At 32.5% G+C, this 23,096-nt stretch overlaps 1 protein-coding gene across 5 annotated transcripts; it reads right to left on the minus strand.

Moving 5' to 3' along the window:
- Nucleotides 1–6,494: 6,494 nt before the first annotated feature.
- LOC18108005 (benzyl alcohol O-benzoyltransferase) lies at nt 6,495–20,782 on the minus strand. Of its 5 annotated transcripts, none has more exons than XR_008058145.1 (3): nt 20,253–20,760; nt 17,079–18,069; nt 6,495–6,936 (listed from the first exon to the last, which is right to left on the minus strand). XR_008058145.1 is itself a non-coding variant. In XM_052449298.1 (3 exons), exons 1-3 carry the CDS (start codon nt 20,697–20,699, stop codon nt 7,047–7,049), a joined length of 1,359 nt encoding a protein of 452 aa, XP_052305258.1. In that variant the 5' UTR covers nt 20,700–20,782; the 3' UTR covers nt 6,740–7,046. The 5 variants fall into 5 exon arrangements, 3 of the variants coding, with proteins under 3 accessions (XP_052305258.1, XP_052305260.1, XP_006370913.1); XM_052449298.1 differs by lacking the exon at nt 17,079–18,069 and adding an exon at nt 8,905–9,318 and having other exon boundaries at nt 6,740–7,958; nt 20,667–20,782; XM_052449300.1 differs by lacking the exon at nt 17,079–18,069 and adding an exon at nt 8,905–9,056 and having other exon boundaries at nt 6,740–7,958; nt 20,405–20,765.
- Nucleotides 20,783–23,096: the final 2,314 nt, after the last annotated feature.

A 23,096-nucleotide genomic window follows, 5' to 3' on the forward strand; every position in this document is an offset into this window, starting at 1 on the left:
CTTCTGTTACTTTGTTATATTTATCGATGCACATACCAAACATATATGGTCTTATTCGCTTGTTGTCAAATTTGATGTGTTTTCCATCTTTTAACATTTTCAAACACTTGTTGAGTGTCAGTTTTCACTTAAAATTAAATATGTTCAAACTAATTGGAGCGGTGAATATCGTAAGTTAAATTCATCATCGGTTTATCTGCCCTCATACTCATGAACAAAATGGCATCGTTGAACATCGTCATCAACATATTATCGAAACTGGCCTAACCCTTTTAGGCTAGTGTAGTGCACCGTTGTGATTTTGGAACTATGCTTTTGAATCATCGATATATCTTATTAATGGCATGCCTACTCTTGTTCTCCAAAATAAATCTTTGTTTGAGTGTTTGTTTCGTCGTACTCCTGATTATAATTTTCTGCATACTTTTGGGTGCCTTTGTTTTCCCTTTTTGCGTCCATACCAAGCTCACAAATTGGATTTTCGTTATTCTCCATCTGTGTTCTTAGGATATAGCTCATCTCATCTTGGTTATCATTGTCTTGATTTTGCTTCTCATCGTATTTATGTCTCTCGTCATGTTCGTTGTCATGAAAATGTCTTTCTGTTTGCGAACTCTGAACAGATAACACATACACCAATACCCTCCACACAGCCTACACACCTTCCACCCTTGCATCCTCCCTAATTCTTTCAGCCTACCACTTTACCAACCGGCCCAAACAACACCCCTGTTCTGCCCTCTACCGCACCCCAACAGACCCCCCACTTGCCCACAGCTTCTACCTCCGCTTCGCCCCCATCTAGCCCTGCCATACTGTCACCAGCTGCTTGCTTTTCAAATGATCATTATACAAGAACAGGTTCCCCATCACTAGATACTCTTGCCTTCAGGTCTGATGCTGCATAACAGCCTAATTTTGCAGCAGCTTCGCCGGTGTCTGCTGCATAAACCAGTCCCTCCACCGCCTCCCCAGCCGACCTGCAGCCCTGTGTAGACCTTTCCTCGTATCCTCTCCAGCAACTTCCAGGTACTAGCTCTCCTTCTCCACACCCAGCTACTCACCAACACACATGGTTCTCCGTCCTCGACAACCCAAGACATCACTGTCCACGGCAACTACCACCGTCTCTGCTGCCTCCTTCAGTCGGGTAGTTTCTCTTCCTACTCATGAGCCATATGTTTTTAATGATGCTAACAGGTATGAGGCATGGCATAGTGCTATACGCGAGGAAATTTAGGCCTTACGTGCTAATAGAACTTAGACCTTAGTATCATTTCACCCTTCGATGAATGTTGTTAGTAGTCAATGGGTGTACAAGATTAAACGCAGATCTGATGGCAACATTGAGAGGTATAAGGCGTGTCTAGTTGCTAAAGGTTTCACTTAGCAAGAAGGTATTGATTACTCTGAAACCTTTAGTTCAGTTATCAAACACGCGACTGTTAGATTAGTCTTCTTCATTGTCATTTTGTGTGATTGGAAAATTCATCAGCTTGATATCCATAATGCCTTCCTCAATGGCGTTCTTGATGAGGAGGTCTGCATGAAACAACCTCCAGGTTTTGTTGACTCTGCTCTCTCCTCTCATGTGTGTCAATTGTATAAGTCTCTATATGGTTTAAAACAGGCTCTACGGCCTTGGTACACTCGTCTGAATGACTTCCTGCTATCTATTAGTTTTCGTGCCTTTAAGGTGGATAGCTCCTTATTTATCTTCTCTATTGGTGTTGATATTTGTTATCTTCTAGTCTATGTTGATGATATTCTGTTTACGGGTAGCAACTCTCTTCTGCTTCAACACCTCATCCAGCTACTGAGCTCAGAATTTAAGCTTCGCAACTTAGGTACTGTTCATTACTTTTTTCGTATTGAGGTTACGCCTACTGGTATGGGTCTTATGCTCTGACAACATAAATATACACTTGACATTCTCACTCGGGCTGGTATGTTATCTTGCAAACCTGTTGATACTCCTATCTCGACATCCAAAGCTACCATACTGTCAGATCCTTTGTTTTCTAATGCTACACGCTTTCGTCAAATTATGGATGCTCTTCAATATCTCACTTTTACGAGACCAGATATTTTCTTTGTTGTTAACAGAGTCTGTCAGTTTATGCATGCTCCCACAGATTCTCATTGAGTTGTCGTTAAACGCATCTTGCATTATCTTAAGGGTACGACAACACATGGCCTCCATATTACTCGTAGTTATTCCTTTGCCTTATATGGCTTTACAGATGCAGATTGGGCAGGTAGTGTTAATGATAGAAAATCTACAGGTGGTTATCTTGTGTTCTTTGGTCAGACGCTGATTTTGTGGAAATCAGGTAAGCAACGTACAGTTGCCCGTTCATCTACTAAAGCTGAGTGCAAAGTCTTGGCCGATGGCACTGCTGAGGTTATCTGGCTTAAGTATTTATTAACAGATCTTCAGATTTCATCTATTTCTACTCCTATCATTTGGTGTGATAACCTTAGTACCACTTATTTGTCTACGAATCTTGTTTTCATGCTCGCACAAAACATGTTGAGGTTGATTATCATTTTATCCAAGATAGAGTTGCGAAAAAGGAGATTCAGATTCGTTTTATTTCCTCTCAGGATCAACTTACTGATGTCTTTACTAAGCCACTTCCTATTGCTTCGTTTACTGCTTTTTGTTTCAAGCTTCGGGTTGATCCTCCACCCTCAGCTTGAGAGGGCATATTAATGTATCTATATAGGAAATATTGTAGTCATACTATCATACTCTTATGTTGTAACTCTCACCATTACTATTATATATTGTCGTACATATATATATATAAAGAAGGCTGGTTAACCAATAGGTTAAGTCTTCTAATTATTCTCAACTTATATGAACCTATAAGAAGTTTTAGAATAGTTTTATAAGTAATTCTTTCATTATAAACATGCATAATAAATAATATTTATTATCTTATAACTTCATATTTTTACATAAAATATACCTTGATTCATAATAAATTCTTTAAGAGATTTAAATTCTAAATCTAATTTGATAAAAAAAAAATTGAGGATATTTCATCTTTCCAAACCAAGTTCTTAATCTAAAAAATTAGAGTTTGTTCATCGTATTAAATTCTTCATAGTAAATTAGTATAGATAAATATCATCAAACCATAGTAAATAAATAAAATAAAAATAATATAGTTTATCTCAGGTAAAAAGAATGTTAATATCTTTTTCGATATGCAACCATTTCAATGCCTAGAATAACAAAAGTTTCTCTAAAAAAACAATTAAAATTTCTAATAGGCATAGTAATAGATGGCACCTCCTCGAATAACAGAAAGCCCTTCTACACCCCGTACAGGAAGGTTACACTAATAGCACGATAACAAAAGTTACGATGTTCAATCTTTGAAATTTATTTAGAGGAAATTTGCTTTTGCATCATTTCTTTTGTCTTTATACTGCTTCTTGAATTGACTCATGCTTACAAGTTGTGCATGTTCGAATGACAAGTTGCTTTTGCTTTGCTTCCGAGAAGCTGTTTGTTTACGTGGTAATTTTAACTTTTAAAGCAAACGGCGTAAACATTATATTTGGTAACGGAAAAAAACACTTGACTGTTTGTGCGGGACCCATGTATTTTGGGTTGAAATTGCTGGTTCCCACACAGCAGCTGAGAGCTGCTTCTCGTGTCTGCCAGGTGAATAATTCATCTGGGCACTGTTCACTTTAAGAGTGAATAGTGCCATGATTCTAACTAAATGGCATTGTTCACGTGAACAGTGTCTCCACTATTTATTGGACCGTGTCTGACCAGTAAAAAAAATTATTTTTTTAAAATTGTATTTTATTTGAAAAACTAGTGTTTAATATTATTTAATAACACTATATAAATTAGGAGAACATCGCATGATGACATAGCATTTGTGGAATTTGATTGTAATTCTAATTTTGTTTCTGATGAAATTTTACCTAATTTTGTTGCACGCTCAAAAAACCATGGAAACTATAGTTTTTATCAGATGAATTTCATACATGATGAAATTGTAGATAAGTTAATGGTATAATAAAAAATATTTGATATAAAGTATTATTTATTTAATGATGTAATAATGGTAGTTAAATCTACAATATTTAAATTAAAAATCATCAATATTAATATATATCTTTTTTAATTATTTTATAACCTTAATTTGAAAACAATGTTTAACCAAACACCTTAAACTACTTTTTATTCAACCTCAATTTCAACCATAGTTTTAACCAAACATATATAAATATCAAACCAACCTCAATCAAAAGTACTTTTTTATAAAATAACTTTTTTCAAACCACAACCATAAAAGTTACCGCAATATCAAACACACATGAGTTCTGCTGCTTTCGGCAGGGACAACAAAGAGGAACTAGTTAACTAGGAAGATTAGGACATAGTTATTAAGTCGGGATTGGTCTGGTGGTTGAACTGGAATCTGGTTGATTTGGTAGTTGAACCGGTTTGAGTAAGATAAAATACCGGCATGAGCAAAAACCTAGCAAAACCCGGTTGACCTGTTGGGTTGACCAGTAACCCGGGCGACCAGGAAAAACCCGGTAGAGACCCGTTTTTTTTCAAATGTGTTTTTTTTCCTAGCCAAAAACCCCTCTTTTTTATATTTTTTATAGTTGGTTATTCACCCTTTTCAAAGTTAACTATATAAATACTAGAAGAATATTTTATTTTTTTCAATGTGAGATTTAAAACCCTCTAGTATATATACTCTATGTTCAAAAGAAAAAGGTTATATTTTTTCAATGTGGGATAAAAAAAAATATTTTAGTTTAAATATTCAACTTAAAAGGATAACATAATATCTTTTTAATGTAGAATAAAAAATATTTTGAAATAATTTTTTAAATTTTATTATTTACAACATATATAACTTATAATTACATGAATTGTTTCTTAATTTTTCATATGAAATATTAAAATTTCAAATATATATTTTTTAATTTTTTCAGGTTGATTCAGGTTAATTTAGATAAATCCATATAACCCGTGATCCAATTTCTTAATCGGTCAATCCCAAATCAGGACTACAAAAGTAAACAGGTGCCACGAATCATTATCTGCTCTCTTTCTCCCTCTCTGTCTGTGAGTTTGTGGTTGTTGAAACTAAAAGAAATCCTAGTTTCTAACAGTTCATAGATGCAAAGACAGACAAGAAACAAATAGAAGACAGTACAACATACAGTTAAACACCGTTTGGTATTATGGTTTTTTTTTTTTTTTCAACAGCAGAAATAAATCGTTTCTGGTATTTGCTTTGACCGCACGTATTATTTCTTTTAAATTTTGGTTTTGTAAAAATTAAAATAACATAATTTTTTTTTATAAAAAATTATTTTTCATTTATTTTATATAAAAACCCCCATCTCAAAGTAATTTAATTAAATATATTTTTAAAAAATATAAAAGTAACATACTCAGCAAATTTATTTGAGAAAAATAGTATAGAAGCAAAAAAAAACAAAGTATAGTAACAAAAGTTATGGCAATGGTACTGCTATAAATATTTATTTTTTTTTATTTTTAATTTGAAAGCAACGGAAATATATTGTCGCAACCTTCTAAAATGTATGCTTGATATTGTAATAATTTATACAGTGATAGTTTAAAAAATATAAATTAAGAAAATCATCTATTACATATATATAGTATCTGAATTTTTTAATTTGATAAATCAGGGATAAATCTCCATAAATCACAACGTATTTTCTCAAAAACACTAGTACTTAAATATTTAAAATGAAAAAAATATATTTTGCCAAGTTTTTCTAATTGACAACTATTACAAAGATGTTCCATCTTCATAACTCTTGTAATGTCAATCAATCATTTATTTTTTAATAACTACATGAATGAAAATTAAAAATGTCCTTGATGCTAAACTTTTGTTGAGCCAGTTTTAAAAAGATAATTAAAATGCAATTTTGACGAGTTGTGTAAGATATAAAAATCTTGTTTCCTGTTCCTTAACATAAAAATTAATATCTAAAAACTCACATATCATAGGAAATGGTTTGGAAGCTAATTTCCACAAAATAGATTTTTTGTCAAATTAGGAATAAATAAAATATTATTGATAGATAATTTAGTATTTTCTTGTTTAATGATTGAATCTTCAATACCAACAATAGGGGAAAAAAAAAAACATTGCCAATAACAACAAAATCAATACGAAAATATTCTTGATTTTCAGTTAATATACATCAATATCTAATGTCTATATTGTGTCTGCAATGTATTGTCTAAAAAAAAGGTTTTTAAAATATAATAGTAAAAGTTATCACAGAGCATCAAACAGGAAGATAAATATCATTAAAGGTGGTTGTATAAAACTTTATTTGCTATTACTGAACAGCTCTGCCTTATAAAAACTGAAACAAGATACTTTGTGGGCTTATTACATGATTAAAGGCTTGCAATGCACAACTGAGTCGCAGTAAATGCTGTTATGTAATCAAAATATGTATGTGAAAAGAATATATATATTTTTTTGGTTAGTGATTGTAAAATTTATATTAATAAATAATTTATATTATTTTATAACATATCCTTCTTCAAATAAAAATTATTTAAACTTAAAACTGACATAGAATTATACTATCTTGTACATCAATAAAATTCTGATCCATGCCTCTTCTGCTTCAAGCAAGTCCAGCATAAGGCCATTCAATTGTACATACTGGACTTACTCAAATTGAACAGCGACTACTTGCTGTTAAAAAGGAAGAGTTGATAATTTGGAGGCAATTTCACTGTCAGAAGACAAGTTAACAAGAATCCTACACGGGCAAGGTTTTTACCATATTTTCAGTCAGAAAATGAAGAGTATCCTCATGAAACCAGTCTGCTGCGTCTATTAGGAGGTTCTTGTAGAACAACTTCTCTGCCCATCCATTGTAGCAAGTGACCTAATCCAGGTTTTACAGGAAACTATCACAGATTATATGTCCATGACCAATCAAAGCAAATGAACACAATAGGAATGCATTTATATCATTTGGAAAAATAGTCATTTTCCCTACAAGGAAGATAAGGGGGATTTAGCATTGCCACCACCATTTGACTGCTCCTTAAACGTGCTATCCAGCTCCTTCACAAATCTTTCCATAGCCGGAGTCGGTAAGCAAAGGGTCATAAGAACACCATCTTCTCCTTTCTTAGTCCTATATGGTATCTGAAAGCTTGCCACATTACCCTTAGCAGGCCCGGCATACTTCGGCTTACCCCAACCTAAGTTCATCTCTGCAAACATTGCACGAGTCACATCCGACACTAGGTAAGACCGCACCATTGTGTACCAAGGTCTACCTTTAATCACCAACAGATCAGCCACTGATCGCATGTACTCTTCAGTCACATTGGCCTTGGCCTTCCTGACTAATTCCAACGTAAAGCCTAAAGAATTTCGTGAGATTTCTCCCGCTGTTGCCATTGCCACTGAGTATGCTATGCAGTTTCCATAATAACCTCTAGGTAACGGAGGGTTAAATCTATTGCGAGCATTGACAATGCATAGTATCCGCATCTCATCATTTGGGTTTGGTTGAAGTGCAATGGTTCGGCACCTCCACAAAAACGCAGTCAATACATCAAATGTGGAGCAATGGCGAAGGTGTAGTGGGGCAAAGCCACGAATAGCAGATATGTTAGCAGCTCCAAAAAAGAATGAACGATGGGTCTTCTTAGTAAGCGGAACGTTGTCAGTGGTGTCATCAACCAGTTGATCATACTCGTGGTGTAAGCAGGTTACCTGAGGTGGGTTCCTTGCATTTAAAACGTCCCTTTCCCAAACTGGTTGGATAGAGGGAGTCTGTGCTCCATGCACCATCTCACACATGGCTGACAAAAATTGGTTTAGGCCAGTACCGTCACTCATGGTGTGGTTCAGACGGATGGCAAAGACAATTCCGCCGCACTTGAGACGCGTCACCTGTCGTTTTATACAGACAAACCATCTGTTAGTTTAATCAACTCCTCATGGAACTTGTTGATCTGTTTTAACTGCGATAATATGCAACCTCAAGCGCTGCATCCATGTAGTTAATCTATGTTCAAAAATCGGTTCTGTCGGGACATTATGAATTTCTTCGCTATGATTAGAAAAGAATATCTGTAAACCTATATCAAATGCTATTAATTGCTTTTCATTATGCAAACGAAGATTAAAAAAAACAAAAAACACCCTCTTCCAGATGCTCTGTAGTCTGCCATTCAATTATATGCAGACCTCCCCTTCCCCACACATTATTCTAGTGGAAATATATAATGGATACATGTAATCTTCCCTTTAAAAAAAAGAAAAAAAAAACAACAAGAAGAATAGAAACAAAAAGGTTACACAAGGACATTAATTATTTTTTTCATTTCAATCATCAATTTTGTTTTCTATTTGATTAGTTTGAGATTGTGATTTGTTATTTGTTTTGATATTGGCTACTCGTAGTATCATCGAGAAACAAATTGGATTCTTGTTTGATGCTCGATTTCATAAAATTAAATATAATTTTATTTATTTAAGATAATATAGCTAGTGGGACCAAATTTAACAATAGAGAAATATTAAATCCTTTTCTTGCAAACATTAAGTACTAAATTGAAGGGTAAGTTTCCAAACATTTTGGACTCTTCTTTGGGATGGGATCATTCTCTCTTTCAAATCTTCTTCTTTTGCTGCTTGTTTTACTACTCGTACTTTTCTTCTACATCCATTTTAACTTGTCCATACTTGAGAAATACAGTTAAATTTCGTTGGGTGGTGTTGTTTCATGAGTTGTACTCTAATTTTGTGTTAAAAAAAACAGAGAAGGATGATCCTGCTTTGTAAACTAAGATAGAATCGATGATCCATAAGTAAGCAACATACACAGGAGACAAACCTGAATAAGCAGCAGAGGGCAGTTTATCATCCCGCTGGAGCCAGGCACGTCAAAGAGGAGCTCCTCCAGGCAAGGAATTGGAGGATAGAGCGCATTACCAAACTGCTCAAGCGTAACATCGGCATCAGCCTCAATAAACAAAATACCCTCACCTGTACACTCCACTAAGAGCTTACGCTTAGGCCCTTCTCTAAGCCTACCAGCAAATGGATAGTAAAACACCAGTGTTTTAGCAAGTGCTTCCTTAATGACCTCAACAGGATCCCTCCTCTGCATTGAAGGATCGTAAGGGTAAAAATAAATGAGTGGAATTTGGACTCTGAGACCATCTTGATCATCTATGTCTGAAAGAGGTTTGAGTTCATGTGGGGTTGGCTCAGAAGGGGTGATCAGAACTGGTTCCCGTCTAGACACCTTGAACACTAGTGGGGTGGGTGGTGTTGCCATGGCAGAGAACCAGAGATGATTTTTTTATTTATTTTTATTTTGGTTCATCTTGAACGCTGGCATCAATATTTATCGGGAGCCGATATCAAGATTTGAGACGGCATCCAAACATTAAACAAGGAATAAATAATTGTGACGGTGCTTTTTCTTATAAAAAAATCAATTTGTTTGTGCTGACTGCTGAGGAATAAACGAAGTGGAATAAAAGTCAATTCTAAATGGGCGAGTGCTCGAACGGAGTGAGATGAAGAACCAGTCCATCTTACAAGCATTAAAGGAAAAGAGTTTTTAAAAATAAATAAATAAATGATCCCAAACAGCCAATCACTTTGTAGAGACCGTTTGACATTGTGTTTGTAATTGCGTTTCATCAAATTTTGAAATTTTTTTTTTTTACTAAAATTGAGTGTGGTTTGTACTTTTTGAATGGTTTTGATGTGCTAATATCAAAAATAATTTTTAAAAAATGAAAAAACATCATTGGCATGTATTTCGGCGTGAAATGCTATTTGAAAAGTAAACGCTACCACACTGCCAAACACACTCTATAGAGTCGTTTGTGGCCCTTTTGTGGCCACTAATCTTCTTACATGGCCTCGACTCACCCTCTCTTCTCTTTACTCTCACTTTTCAACTATCCAACTCTCCAAAAGTATTATTTTTTTCTTATTTATATAATTATTAATTTTAAAATCATTAAAATTAATCAATTACATATAAGTTGGTCTAAATATTCATATTAATTTTTAAAAAATATATATTATTTTTTTGTCTACTAACAATTAAAAGTTTGAGGATCAAATTTGATATAATCAACAAATAATATAATATTTCTAAATTTTTCACAACTTCCGGAAAGTGTTTTCCGCCCAAAATAAAAGGAAAACACTTTCCTATAAATCAAGTCAAATTTTCCTTTGACTGAAAAATATTTTTCGTTGACCGGAAAGTATTTTCTATTAATCAACTTTTTTAATGGCAAATAAACATAAAAAAATTTAAAAAATAATTTTTCAAAAACTAATTTTCAAAAAACAAACACATAGAAATTATTAAAGGTTTAGTATATATAAAAAAAAAAAAAAAAAAAAACTCCCGTCTCCAACGCATATCTCTAGATGATTGCAACATTTTATTTTTGTTCTTATATTTGTTTTTCATTTTTCTCATGCATTTACTGATTGAAACATCAAAGAATCCCTCTTTCCATAAGATAATTAGTTTTTCAAGAGTACTAAGTCCAAATACGAAGTTTACAAGTAAGCTCATGACTTGACGTAGGATCAAAACTCAAGAAAAGCTCATTATTTATGTGAAGTATTTCACAACTTCATCGTAAAATAAAAATTATTTGAACTGAGTAAAGCTTTTAACTAGCCATGAACTCAAACTTTGGTGTGGAATGGAACAAAAGTTTTTTAACATAAATAAATGAATGTATAGGTACATTTAACTTGTTTTTTAACATAAAAAAATTTAATTGTAAATTGATAACCTTGTGTATATATTTAATTAAATAAATTAAAAATTATATATTCTAATAAATACAAAATAAATTGTTAATGCTAACTAAAACCTAAACTAAAAATTAAAAAAATAAAAGTATATTAAAATATTTAACTTTCACATCAAAGGCTATAAACCTGGTTGGGTTTTAACTTTATTTTTTTTTATTAATTTTTTATTTAATTAAAGGATAATAAATATAAACAATCACAGAAAAATAATATAATAAAATTCAAGAAAAAAAACATATTATATAAAGTTGCACAAAAAAATGTCTACTAATATTAAAAAAAAATATTAGTGTTATTAAAAAATCAAGTAAAAAATAAATAATATTTTATTTAAAATATAATTTATCTTAATTAATTTCTATTAAAATTGAATGCTCATTAGATCTCACATGTAAACTAAATTTAAATAATTTATGTAATATAAATATAAACAAAAAAAATAGAAAGATAAAAGTTTAAAAAAAAAAATTAAACGCCTAGGGTTGGGTGGCCTACCAACCCTAGTCTAAAAAAGAAACGTACAAGTTTCCGCCTAGCCTTTTATTTATTTATTTTATCCGGGAAACCCATTTTTTTAAACAAAAGACGTCATTTGTCTTCTAGTTTGTGGCCATTAGAAAGGCGGCTGAAAAATTAGATTATGTTTTCTTATCTAAAATATATTTTTAATTTATTTTCATCTAAAACTATATAATAAATATTATTATAATATTAATAACTATATGCATAAATTAAGTCTTAAAATATATATAAACGTCTAGGGTTGGGTGGCCACGTTTGTTTGCTAGAAAGTAGTTTTTTTTGGAAAGTGAATTCCAAAAAAGTGAATTATTTTCTGATCTTTGGTGGTGTAATTAAAAATAAGTTGGAAAATATTTTCTAGTGTTTGGTTATTTAATGGAAAATGAGCTGGAAAATAACTTATTAATGTTTTATTTTTTTTCAAGTTTATTAAAATAATAAGGAACAAATCTTACAAATTAAAAAGTTGAATAAGAATGAAATTGAAAAAAAATATATAATTTCATAAACTATCTCAAATAAAATAAATAATAATCAAAATAATAAAGATCAAATCTAAAAAATAAAAAATTGAAATATGAAGAAATTAAAATAATAATAATTAATATTTCATAAATTATTTCAAATAAAATAAGTAACGGTCAAAAGAATGAAAGCCACATTTGATAGATAAAAAATTTTAATTAAAAAATGATAAGGGAAAAACAAATAACAATTATAAAAATAAAAACCAAAATTAATATAAAAATTAAATTCTAAGGGATGAAATTAAAAAAAAATATTCAAAACAAAATATATATAGCAATCAAAAGTTTGAGGACCAAATTTGATATAATCAGTAAATAATATGACATTTCTAAATTTTTCACAACTTCTAGAAAGTGTTTTCCGCCCAAAATAAAAGAAAAACACTTTCGTGGAAACCAAGCCAAATTTTTCTTTGACTGAAAAGTGTTTTCCGTTGACCAACTTTTTTAATGACAAACAAACATGGGAAGTTTAGAAAGTAGTTTCCTGGAAATCACTTTTCGGGAAACAAACGGAGCCTTAAAATATCTCTAAATTTATCTAAAAAAACAAAATCAAATAGAAAATAATTCTCTCTGAACTCAAATAAAACCTCTCTTATTGAAAAAAATATATTTGACACTAAAATTAATTTTTTTTATGACTAGAATATAATAGGCAAATAACTTTTTATCTTTTTTTTTTTTTTTTCAGTTTCCCTCAAACTCATGTATCAAAAAAATGACTGAAATGAAATTTTGAGCAAAAAAAAAAAAAAACTAGCAAACTACAGAGATCGATAGAAAATTTGCCTAACTCCTAAGGCAAAAAATGTGGAAAAAGCATAGTTTTCATAACCGGGTTTCGGGTTTTGACCGAATCATCAGATTGTCCGGGTTAATTTTTTTTTAAAATTAAAACGACGTCGTTTTAGTAAAAAAACAAAAGTCAACGGGTTGCAACTTGGTTTTTGACCGGGTCACACCGGGTTTTTCCTTCTCCTATTTTTTCTTCAACCCGGTCCGGTTCCAGCCCCGGGTCAGCCGGGTCCCGAGTCGACCCGTCAGACCGGGCCGGGTTTCAAAACTATGCGAAAAAATATTAAATAGACAGTGCCTTGAAAACAAATCATTCTTTGCCTCATTTTCAAATTTGATCCACGATTTGTATATTTTCATAGTCACTGAAACCAAGTTTCTTTTTATAAATTTTAGCATCAACTTGATATTAGAAAATTTTCTTGACACCGCAGTAATTACATAGAAATTAAAAACAAAATAAATTATAAATTTCAATTTTAAAACAGTACAACTTATAAGGATGAATTTGAAAGAAAAAAAATTGATGATCAAAGTGTAAAACAAAAGGATAAAAAAAGACCATTAGAGCCTAAAATCCCTATCACATGTTATAATACATCCACAATGAAAAAAACACATCTTTTAGCATAGTTTTAAAACCCGGTCTGGCCCGGCAGGTCGACCCGGGACTCGACCGACCCGGGGCTGGAACCGGGCCGGGTTGAAGAAAAAACAAGAGAAGAAAAAACCTGGTGTGACCCGGCAGGTTGACCCGGCAGGTTGACCCGGCGACCTGGTTGACCCGGTTGCAATCCGTTGAGTTTTGATTTTTTTTTACTAAAACGACGTCGTTTTGATTTTAAAAAAATTGACCCGGGCGACCCGGTGACCCGGTCAAAACCCAGAACCCGGGCCTTGGACCGGGCCGGGTATAAAAACTATAACTTTTAGGGTTTTTTTAAAAATATATATATGCAATTTATTCAAAATATATTAGGCTTTGGTTCAACTCATTTGAACTCATCTTAATTAAATAGTTTAAAAAATTTATAACCGAGTTAGATTTAAACTTTGGTATCCTTACTACAAAATATGTGAATTCTTATTTTTTAGAATACAAGAAATTGAATTTAATAAAATATATAATTATTTGAAACTTGTTTATTTTCAATCATTATTTCATGACATATATATTAAGAGTATGTTTCAACTAAATAAATTAAATAAATAAATAACATATATTAAGCAAATATTTAAATTCATATTTCGATTGATCTCAATTCTTTACTTCTTATCCAATTTCATAGAAAACTCTACTTATTTTTTCAGCAAAAGCATTAGTACAATTGTGACTCATAAAATATTTTGAGATTTTTTTTCTATTTCTTAATTATTTTAGGATTCAAAATTAACTGTTAAGAAAAATACAATCATGAACAAGGTTGATGATAAAATAAAAGATTTCATTAACTAAAAGTTATGAAACAATTATTAATAGCCACACGAGAGAATGTCACGTGGAGTGGTAGCAAGAAAATTTTATTCCAACATTTTTAATCAAAATAGTTGGAATAATATCCCACCTCAGGCATAGCAAGAGGATTTATGAATTAAAATTGATTGTCTATCTCCATTGTTACTACGAGGTTAATTTTTTTCTAAAGTAAAATAAATGCCTAGATGATGATGGTGTTTCTAAAGCAACAAGAGAAATTTAGGACCCGGATCATTAATTCAAATTGATTTAATAATCTCGTTTAATTTAATAATATAATTATATAAAAAAATCAATAACAATAAAAAAAATCAAAAAAATAATATTGAATAATAAAAAAAATAAACTTTTGTCAATATTATTTAAATATCCTCGATAAATATTCTTAAAAAGTCTCAACAATCTTATTTGATAATAAAATAAAAATTAAATGAAAACATGATAACCTCATAAAAATTAAAAAAAAAATCTGAAGCTCAATTACAAAAAATCAAATTTTGAAGGATGAATTAAAAAAAAATCAATTTTAAAAGAGATCAAATAACCTGACTCGAGTCAACATGTCGAATTCATGGTCCGATTGTGAGGTTAGGATAACCTCATATAAAAAAATTTAAAAAATACAATGAAAGGCAAAACTAAAAAAATTGATGAAAAAAACTTGAGTCAACCCTAGTTAACTCGACTAACCTACAATCTGAGATTTGTGATCAGAAAAATCCTATAGAAAGGGAAGCGGCAAAAATCACAAAGCTGAAAGCCCACTAACCTAATGTTAAATGATAAAAATAAAAAAAAAATTATAAAAACTTAAAAAAAACTAAAGTCAAATCATGCTAATCTTTAAAACCTATAACTCATGATATGAGACCAAGTTAACTTATAGTAGGCGAACTCAAAAAAATCACGAAGCAAAATTCTCAATCATCCAAAATATAAAATCAAAACAAATATCAATCAAAAGAATAAGGATTAAATCTAATATAAAAACTAAATGAAATAAAACAACGAGGAATGAAACTGAAAATAAAATTAAGAAAAGAATTAAAAAAATAGCAATCAAAATAATAAGGTGCCTCTACTCACTAGTGCATGCATAACACGCACTAGCTACTTTTAATTTTTTAATTATATTCATATATGTTGAAAGACTGAATTGTCCCTCATTTTAATTGATTATAACTAAAAAAACCATTAGAAAAATACAAATGTGCCCCTGGACGTTAGTATTTTGTTTTTAAGGGTAATTTAATCATTACATTGTGCAATTAAATTGTTAAAAAACCGAAAAGCCCTTGTACCCAACTTTATTTTTTTACTTTTAAAGGTATTTAAGTTATTTCATGATGCATCTAAAATATAAAAAGACCAATGTGTCTCCAATCAATATGACAATGATAATTGAACCTTATAGAAAAGATAATTTTGCTCTTAATAACTAGTTCATTATTCTTTGTTGTGAAGGATAAGATCATCAATTCACTATTGTAATCTATAGTAAAACTACTCACAGTCCACATTAGAGGACTAAACAATTTTAATTTTTTTAATGCTCTGATATTATATTACAAATTTCTTAATTGGTTTTAAATTCAATGGTATAAGTGAGAAAAGTTTTTATCATTTTTGTCGCACGTGTATGACATTGTAGAGAATATCCTCCGGGACTAGGATCTTCTGGTAATTGATGGAAAAAACAAGGATTTTTTTTTATCAGTAAAAAAAAAGAAATGGAGTTGCCACCTAATATCTTGGTCATTACAAACTCTAACTAGTTCTAGAGTCTAGATAAGGAAACTAGTTGTGTATAAGAAGGACGTATCACTCTTAGTACACCTTATCTAAGGTAAGCTCCATTGTTTATTTTTCTGATACAAACTAAGATATTCTTGTGTTTTCTAACTGTTGGTTTGTCTAATGTGTCAAAAAACCATCTCAACTCAATAGCTTAAGTTGTTAGGTGAGGTCCCAAGATATGATTTATATTATTCTCTAACACGCCCCCTCAAGTGAAAGCCCTTTGGGCTTGAAACTTGCACAAGCCCATATTATCTTGTGCTTAATTTTTATCAAATAAATAGAAATGGTAAGATTCGAACTTGTGACCGCTTGGTCATCAAGGCTCTAATACTATGTCAAAAAATCATCTCAACACAATAGCTTAAGCTGTTAGGTGAGGTCCCAAAATATGATTTATATTATTCTCTAACATAATGGTTAAAGTTAGTCTACTTTAGTAGAGTGAATCATAGCTTTAAGGGTTAAACCTAGTCATTTTAGAGTCAAAACATAAAAATAAAAGAAAATTTTTTAACGTATACCTTCAAATGAAAGTCATTTGAACTTGAAATTTGCATAGAATCATATTATCTTGTATTTAATTTTTATTCATTAGAACAGAATGGTAAAATTTGAACTCATAATTATTTGATCAATAAAATTCTGATATCATCTCAAATAATTTTAAAAAAATACCTTACACCATAGAATCAAACACACAAGTTCCATGCCTCTTCTGCTTCAAGCAAGTCCAGCATAAGGCCTTCAATTGTACATACTGGACTTACTCAAATTGAACAGCAACTACTTGCTGTTAAAAAGGAAGAGTTGATAATTTGTAGGCAATGTCACTGTCAGAAGACAAGTTAACAAGAATCCTACGCAGGCAAGGTTTTTACCATATTTTCAGTCAGAAAATGAAGAATATTCTCATGAAACCAGTCTGCTGCGTCTATTAGGAGGTTCTTGTAGAACAACTTCTCTGCCCATCCATTGTAGCAAGTGACCTAATCCAGGTTTTACAGGAAACTATCACAGATTATATGTCCATGACCAATCAACAGAAGCATTTATTGAAATAAATATATAAAAAGCTGAAGGAGTTACCAGATAGATTCTCCACATGAACTCAAAGCAAATGAACACAATAGGAATGCATTTATATCATTTGAAAAAATACTTATTTTCCCTACAAGGAAGATAAGAGGGATTTAGCATTGCCACCACCATTTGACTGCTCCTTAAACGTGCTATCCAGCTCCTTCGCAAATCTTTCCATAGCCGGAGTCGGTAAGCAAAGAGTCACAAGAACACCATCTTCTCCTTTCTTAGTCCTATATGGTATCTGAAAGCTTGCCACATTACCCTTAGCAGGCCCGGCGTACTTCGGCTTACCCCAACCTAAGTTCATCTCTGCAAACATTGCACGAGTCACATCCGACACTAGGTAAGACCGCACCATTGTGTACCAAGGTCTACCTTTAATCACCAACAGATCAGCCACTGATCGCATGTACTCTTCAGTCACATTGGCCTTGGCCTTCCTGACTAATTCCAACGTAAAGCCTAAAGAATTTCGTGAGATTTCTCCCGCTGTTGCCATTGCCACTGAGTATGCCATGCAATTTCCATAATAACCTCTAGGTAACGGAGGGTTAAATCTATTGCGAGCATTGACAGTGCATAGTATCCGCATCTGATCATTTGGGTTTGGTTGAAGTGCAATGGTTCGGCACCTCCACAAAAAAGCAGTCAATACATCAAATGTGGAGCAATGGCGAAGGTGTAGTGGGGCAAAGCCACGAATAGCAGATATGTGAGCATGTCCAAAAAAGAACGAACGATGGGTCTTCTTAGTAAGCGGAACGTTGTCAGTGGTGTCAACCAGTTGATCATACTCGTGGTGTAAGCAGGTTACCTGAGGTGGGTTCCTTGCATTTAAAACGTGCCTTTCCCAAACTGGTTGGATAGAGGGAGTCTGTGCTCCATGCACCATCTCACACATGGCTGACAAAAATTGGTTTATGCCAGTACCGTCACTCATTGTGTGGTTCAGACGGATGGCAAAGACAATTCCGCCGCACTTGAGACGCGTCACCTGTCGTTTTATACAGACAAACCATCTGTTAGTTTCATCAATTCCTCATGGAACTCGTTAATCTGTTTTAACTGCCATAGTATGCAACCTCAAGCGCTGCATCCATTTAGTTAATCTATGTTCAAAAATCGGTTCTGTCGGTACATTATGAATTTCTTCGCTATGATTAGAAAAGAAAATCTGTAAACCTATATCAAATGCTATTAATTGCTTTTCATTATGCAAACGAAGATTAAAAAATAAAAACACCCTCTTCCAGATGCTCTATAGTCTGTCATTCAATTATATGCAGACCTCCCCTTCCCCACACTTTATTCTAGTGGAAATGTATAATTGATACATGTGTCTTCCTTTGGAAAAGACACAAAGAGACGACAAGAAGAATAGAAACAAAAAGGTTACACAAGGACATTGTGTACGATGTCAACTTCACCGTGAATGAACTTAGCTATTATGATCAGTAATGTGGTAATTTTTATGATTAGAATTTTTAAAAAAATTAGTTTAAAAAAATATTTTTAGCTATAGATTTTAAAAAATATATATCTAGTTAAAACATTTATGAGATAAATTTTTTTATATAAAATAAATGAAAAAAAAATTCTTCATGAATGAAAAACAAGTTAGTTTTGTCAAAAAACCAATTTAACCCAATAGTTTAAGCTATTAGGTGAGATCCCAAGATATAATTTATATTATTTTTTAATACACCCTCTTAAGTAAAAGCTCTTTGAACTTGAAATTTACACAGGCCTACATTATCTTGTGCTTAATTTTTTATCAAATAAATGATGATAGTGAGATTCGAACTCGTGACCGCTTGGTTATTATTTCAAAAAATCAATTCAACTTAATAATTTAAACTAGTGAGGTCGCAATATATAATTTATATTATTTTCTAATAAATTTTACTTTTATAAAATTAAAATTTAAAACACAATTATATATGAGATACATTGCACAAAACATAAATTATTCAGCTGAACAAATAGCTAACTAATTGAACAGTTTTTTATTATGGTATGGTAAAAGACAAGAATTATCATAATATCAAAATGATATTTTCATTGGAGCTAGGACTTCTACTTTACTAGAATAAGCTAAAAAAATTCAATCCATAATTGAATATATAGGTGTCAATCTGATTAATTTAATAATGATTGGATAATAAATTTGATATATTTTCAATTTCTAATTAAACATGAATAAAAAAAAATGATATTTTCAAATAATTTAGAACCTTCAGATTTAAAATGTATTATCTACGATCTACATACAACAAATATAACATAAACAAGGAATTATTAAGGCTATTTCTTGTAAGGATTGATATAATATTGTCCTTTGAAATCAAAAGAAATTAAACAAGAGTATCTTAAATTTGCAAATCAAGAAAAGGAAATGGAAATAATAATAATAATAATAATAATAATAATAATAATAAGTATTTTTGTTGAAGATCTTGGATCATCATCGTCATCATTTATAAAATTAGAGATGGAGCTCCATCATCATGGAGTATACCATCCATCACTTGATACCCAACTCAATCAGATTTTATATAGGGTAAACGGTATATTATATAATGATAAAAAAAAAAAAAGGGACATCAGAGAATTGCTGGTGATTCACATTGTTATCTTCTTCTTTTTTTTTTTTTTTAATTTCAATCATCATTTTTTTTTCTATTTGATTAGTTAAGATTGTGTTTTGTTATTTGTTTTGATATTGACTATTCGGGGTATCGAGATTCCCGTTTGATGTCTAATTTGATAAAATTAAATATAATTTTTTTTATTTAAAACAATTAAAGCTATTGGTAGTTTGGTACCACAAATATTAAATCCTTTTCTTGCAAACATCAAGGACTAAATTGAAGTTTCCAATATTCTACCAAGTAATGTTCGCTGGCATTGCTTGAAAGACATTTTGGACTCTTCTTTGGGATGGGAATCATGGGATCATTCTCTCTTTCAAATCTTCTTCTTTTGCTGCTTTTTTTACTACTCTTACTGTTCTTCTACATCCATTTTAACTTTTCCATGCTTGAGAAACACAGTTAAATTTGGCTGGCTGGTGTTGTTTCTTGAGTTGAACTCTAATTTTGTGTATGGATGATCCTGCTTTGTAAACTAAGATAGAATCGATGATCCATAAGTAAGCAACATACACAGGAGACAAACCTGAATAAGCAGCAGAGGGCAGTTTATCATCCCGCTGGAGCCAGGCACGTCAAAGAGGAGCTCCTCCAGGCAAGGAATTGGAGGCCAGAGCGCATCACCAAACTGCTCAAGCGTAACATCGGCATTAGCCTCAATAAACAAAATACCCTCACCTGTACACTCCACCAAGAGCTTACGCTTAGGCCCTTCTCTGAGCCTACCAGCAAATGGATAGTAAAACACCAGTGTTTTAGCAAGTGCTTCCTTAATGACCTGAACAGGATCCCTCCTCTGCATTGAATGATCGTAAGGGTAAAAAAGAATGAGTGGAATGTGGACTCTGAGACCATCTTGGTCATCTATGTCTGAAAGAGGTTTGAGTTCATGTGGGGTTGGCTCAGAAGGGGTGATCAGAACTGGTTCCCGTCTAGACACCTTGAACACTAGTGGGGTGGGTGGTGTTGCCATGGCAGAGAACCAGCGATGATTTATTTATTTATTTTTATTTTGGTTCATCTTGAACGCTGGCACCAATATTTATCAAGATTTAAGACGGCATCCAAATATTAAAATAAGGAATAAATAATTGTGAAATACATCTTTATTTTACAATTTTTTTTCAAGCCAAACACAGCCTTATAGTTATCTAAAGGCTTAGCCCAAACCCCACAGGCTGGGCTCCTTAACATAAAAAACAGGCTTGGTCAAATTAGGCTAAATAACCAAATGACCCAACCTTCCTTTCAAAGCAAATGATATTAAAAACTTAAATCCATAAACAAAGAAACAAGAAAGCCCTCATCTTTTAAAGATCAAACCAAAAATTATACCAGCACTTCTCTTTTTTTTAGAATACTTAAAACATATGCAGACTAAAGAGGATTTGAAGTGTTATGGTTGTTCTTATTATAAAAACACACAATAGTCTTTGTACATGCTTTGTATCTTTATACCATTTAAGAGTATAAGTTTAGGCATATGTAACGGAACAAAAATAGAAAATTGATCCTAGAATCATGGAATACACAAGATCTGGTAGTAATGTTAATGATGACAGCTAGGCTTGAGTTGGCACTTCTATGATTTCTTTAGTTTTCTTAATATGCCCCTGTAAGAACAGGCTACCATTAGCTAAATCGATCTTGTCTCGTAGATATCATGTCCTTTGTTTAGAAAACGGCATAATGAGTAAATCAGCGAGCTGGTCATTAGTGTAGACATGTCGAACATGAAGAAATGTTTTATCAACCAAATCTCGTACAAAATAAATGTCTATCTGAATGTGCTTCATTGTAGAGTGCTGGACAGGATTAAAGCTTAACTGTGTTACGTCCAAATTATCACATAAAAGTGTAGGTGAGTGTAGTAATGGAAACTTCATTTCGTGAAGTAGAGAGAGCAACCACATGGACTCAGCTGCAATCATTGCTAAAGCCCTATATTCAGCTTCGGTAGATGACTGTGCAATGGCACGTTACTTTTTTGAGCTCCATGAGATGGGTGTGGGACAAAGAAAGTGAATATAGGTTGAAGTTGATTTTCTATCATCCAAGCTACCAACCCAATCAGCATCCGAGAAGTATGTGAGTGCTGGGTTTGAAGTTTTCCTGATATTGATGCCATGAAAAATGGTGTTCTTTTGGTAATGCAGCAGTCTGTTAGTGGTTGTCCAGTGGATCTGTGTGGGACTATGCATAAAATGTGAGAGTTTATTGACTGCAAAGTTGATATCATGATGAGTTAAGGTCAGGTATTACAATGCGCCAATCACTCGTTGATATTCTGTGGAATCAACTGATGAGGAACCATCTGTTAGCTTTAAAGGAACCGAGACAGAGAGAGAAGTTGTGATATCCTTAGATCCATCCATACTTGTTTTAGCAAGTAAATCTCAGATATATTGATGTTAATTTAAAAACAAGCCATTTGCAGTAGGGATGACCTCAATGCCAAGGAAAAAGTGTAAGGCCCCAAATCCTTAATGGAGAATTCTTGCCCAAGCTTGGCGATAATGCTTGCAAAAAATGTCGGATTGTTTCCAGTGAGGATCAAATCATCAACACAAACTAGGTAATAGGCAAGGATTAAACCATCAAAAAACACAAGAGAAAAGTCAGATTTAGCATTGATGAAACCAAATTCTAATAGTGCTAGTTTGAGAGCAGAATACCAAGCACGAGCTGCTTGTTATTGTCTTTGTAAGACAGCAAACATGATTTGGTTTTTCCGGACTCTTGAAACTAGGTGGTTGCTTCATATAAACCTTTTCAGTGAGATGCCCATGAATAAAGTCATTATTGACATCTAATTGTCGAAGAGACCAACCTTGCATAATGGCAATGGTTAAGACAGTACGCATGGTTATTGGTTTTACAACAAGACTAAATGTCTCTTTGTAATCCAATCCTGGTCTCTGATTGAACCGTTTGGCCACTAGTTTGGGCTTGAATCGATCAACAAAACCATCAGCATGCCTTTTAATCTAGAACACCCATTTACAACCAATAATATTACAATTAGGTGGAGGTGGAATTAGGTGTCATGTATTGTGATGTATTAACGCAGTCAATTCAGAGGACATGGCAGTGCGCCAGTTGGAATTAGTGAGGCTTTAGAGATACTCGTAGGTTTCAAGGAGGGTGGAAGAGGGTGTTTAGTGACTACAAAAGATTTTTTTTGGCTTATATATATCATTCATGGATCGAGTGGTCATTCTATGGATGCACACTTTTGTATGCTCAGAAGTAGTAGGTGCATGCACTTCTAATGGAGGAATTTGGCTCGAAATTAAGGTAGGAGAACATGAAGTACTTACCTGGCGGGGAAGAGATGCAGGGGATGACCCATTCACAGACGATTGTGAGG

Source organism: Populus trichocarpa, chromosome 19, assembly GCF_000002775.5.
Source record: "Populus trichocarpa isolate Nisqually-1 chromosome 19, P.trichocarpa_v4.1, whole genome shotgun sequence".
Classification (NCBI taxonomy): domain Eukaryota; kingdom Viridiplantae; phylum Streptophyta; class Magnoliopsida; order Malpighiales; family Salicaceae; genus Populus; species Populus trichocarpa.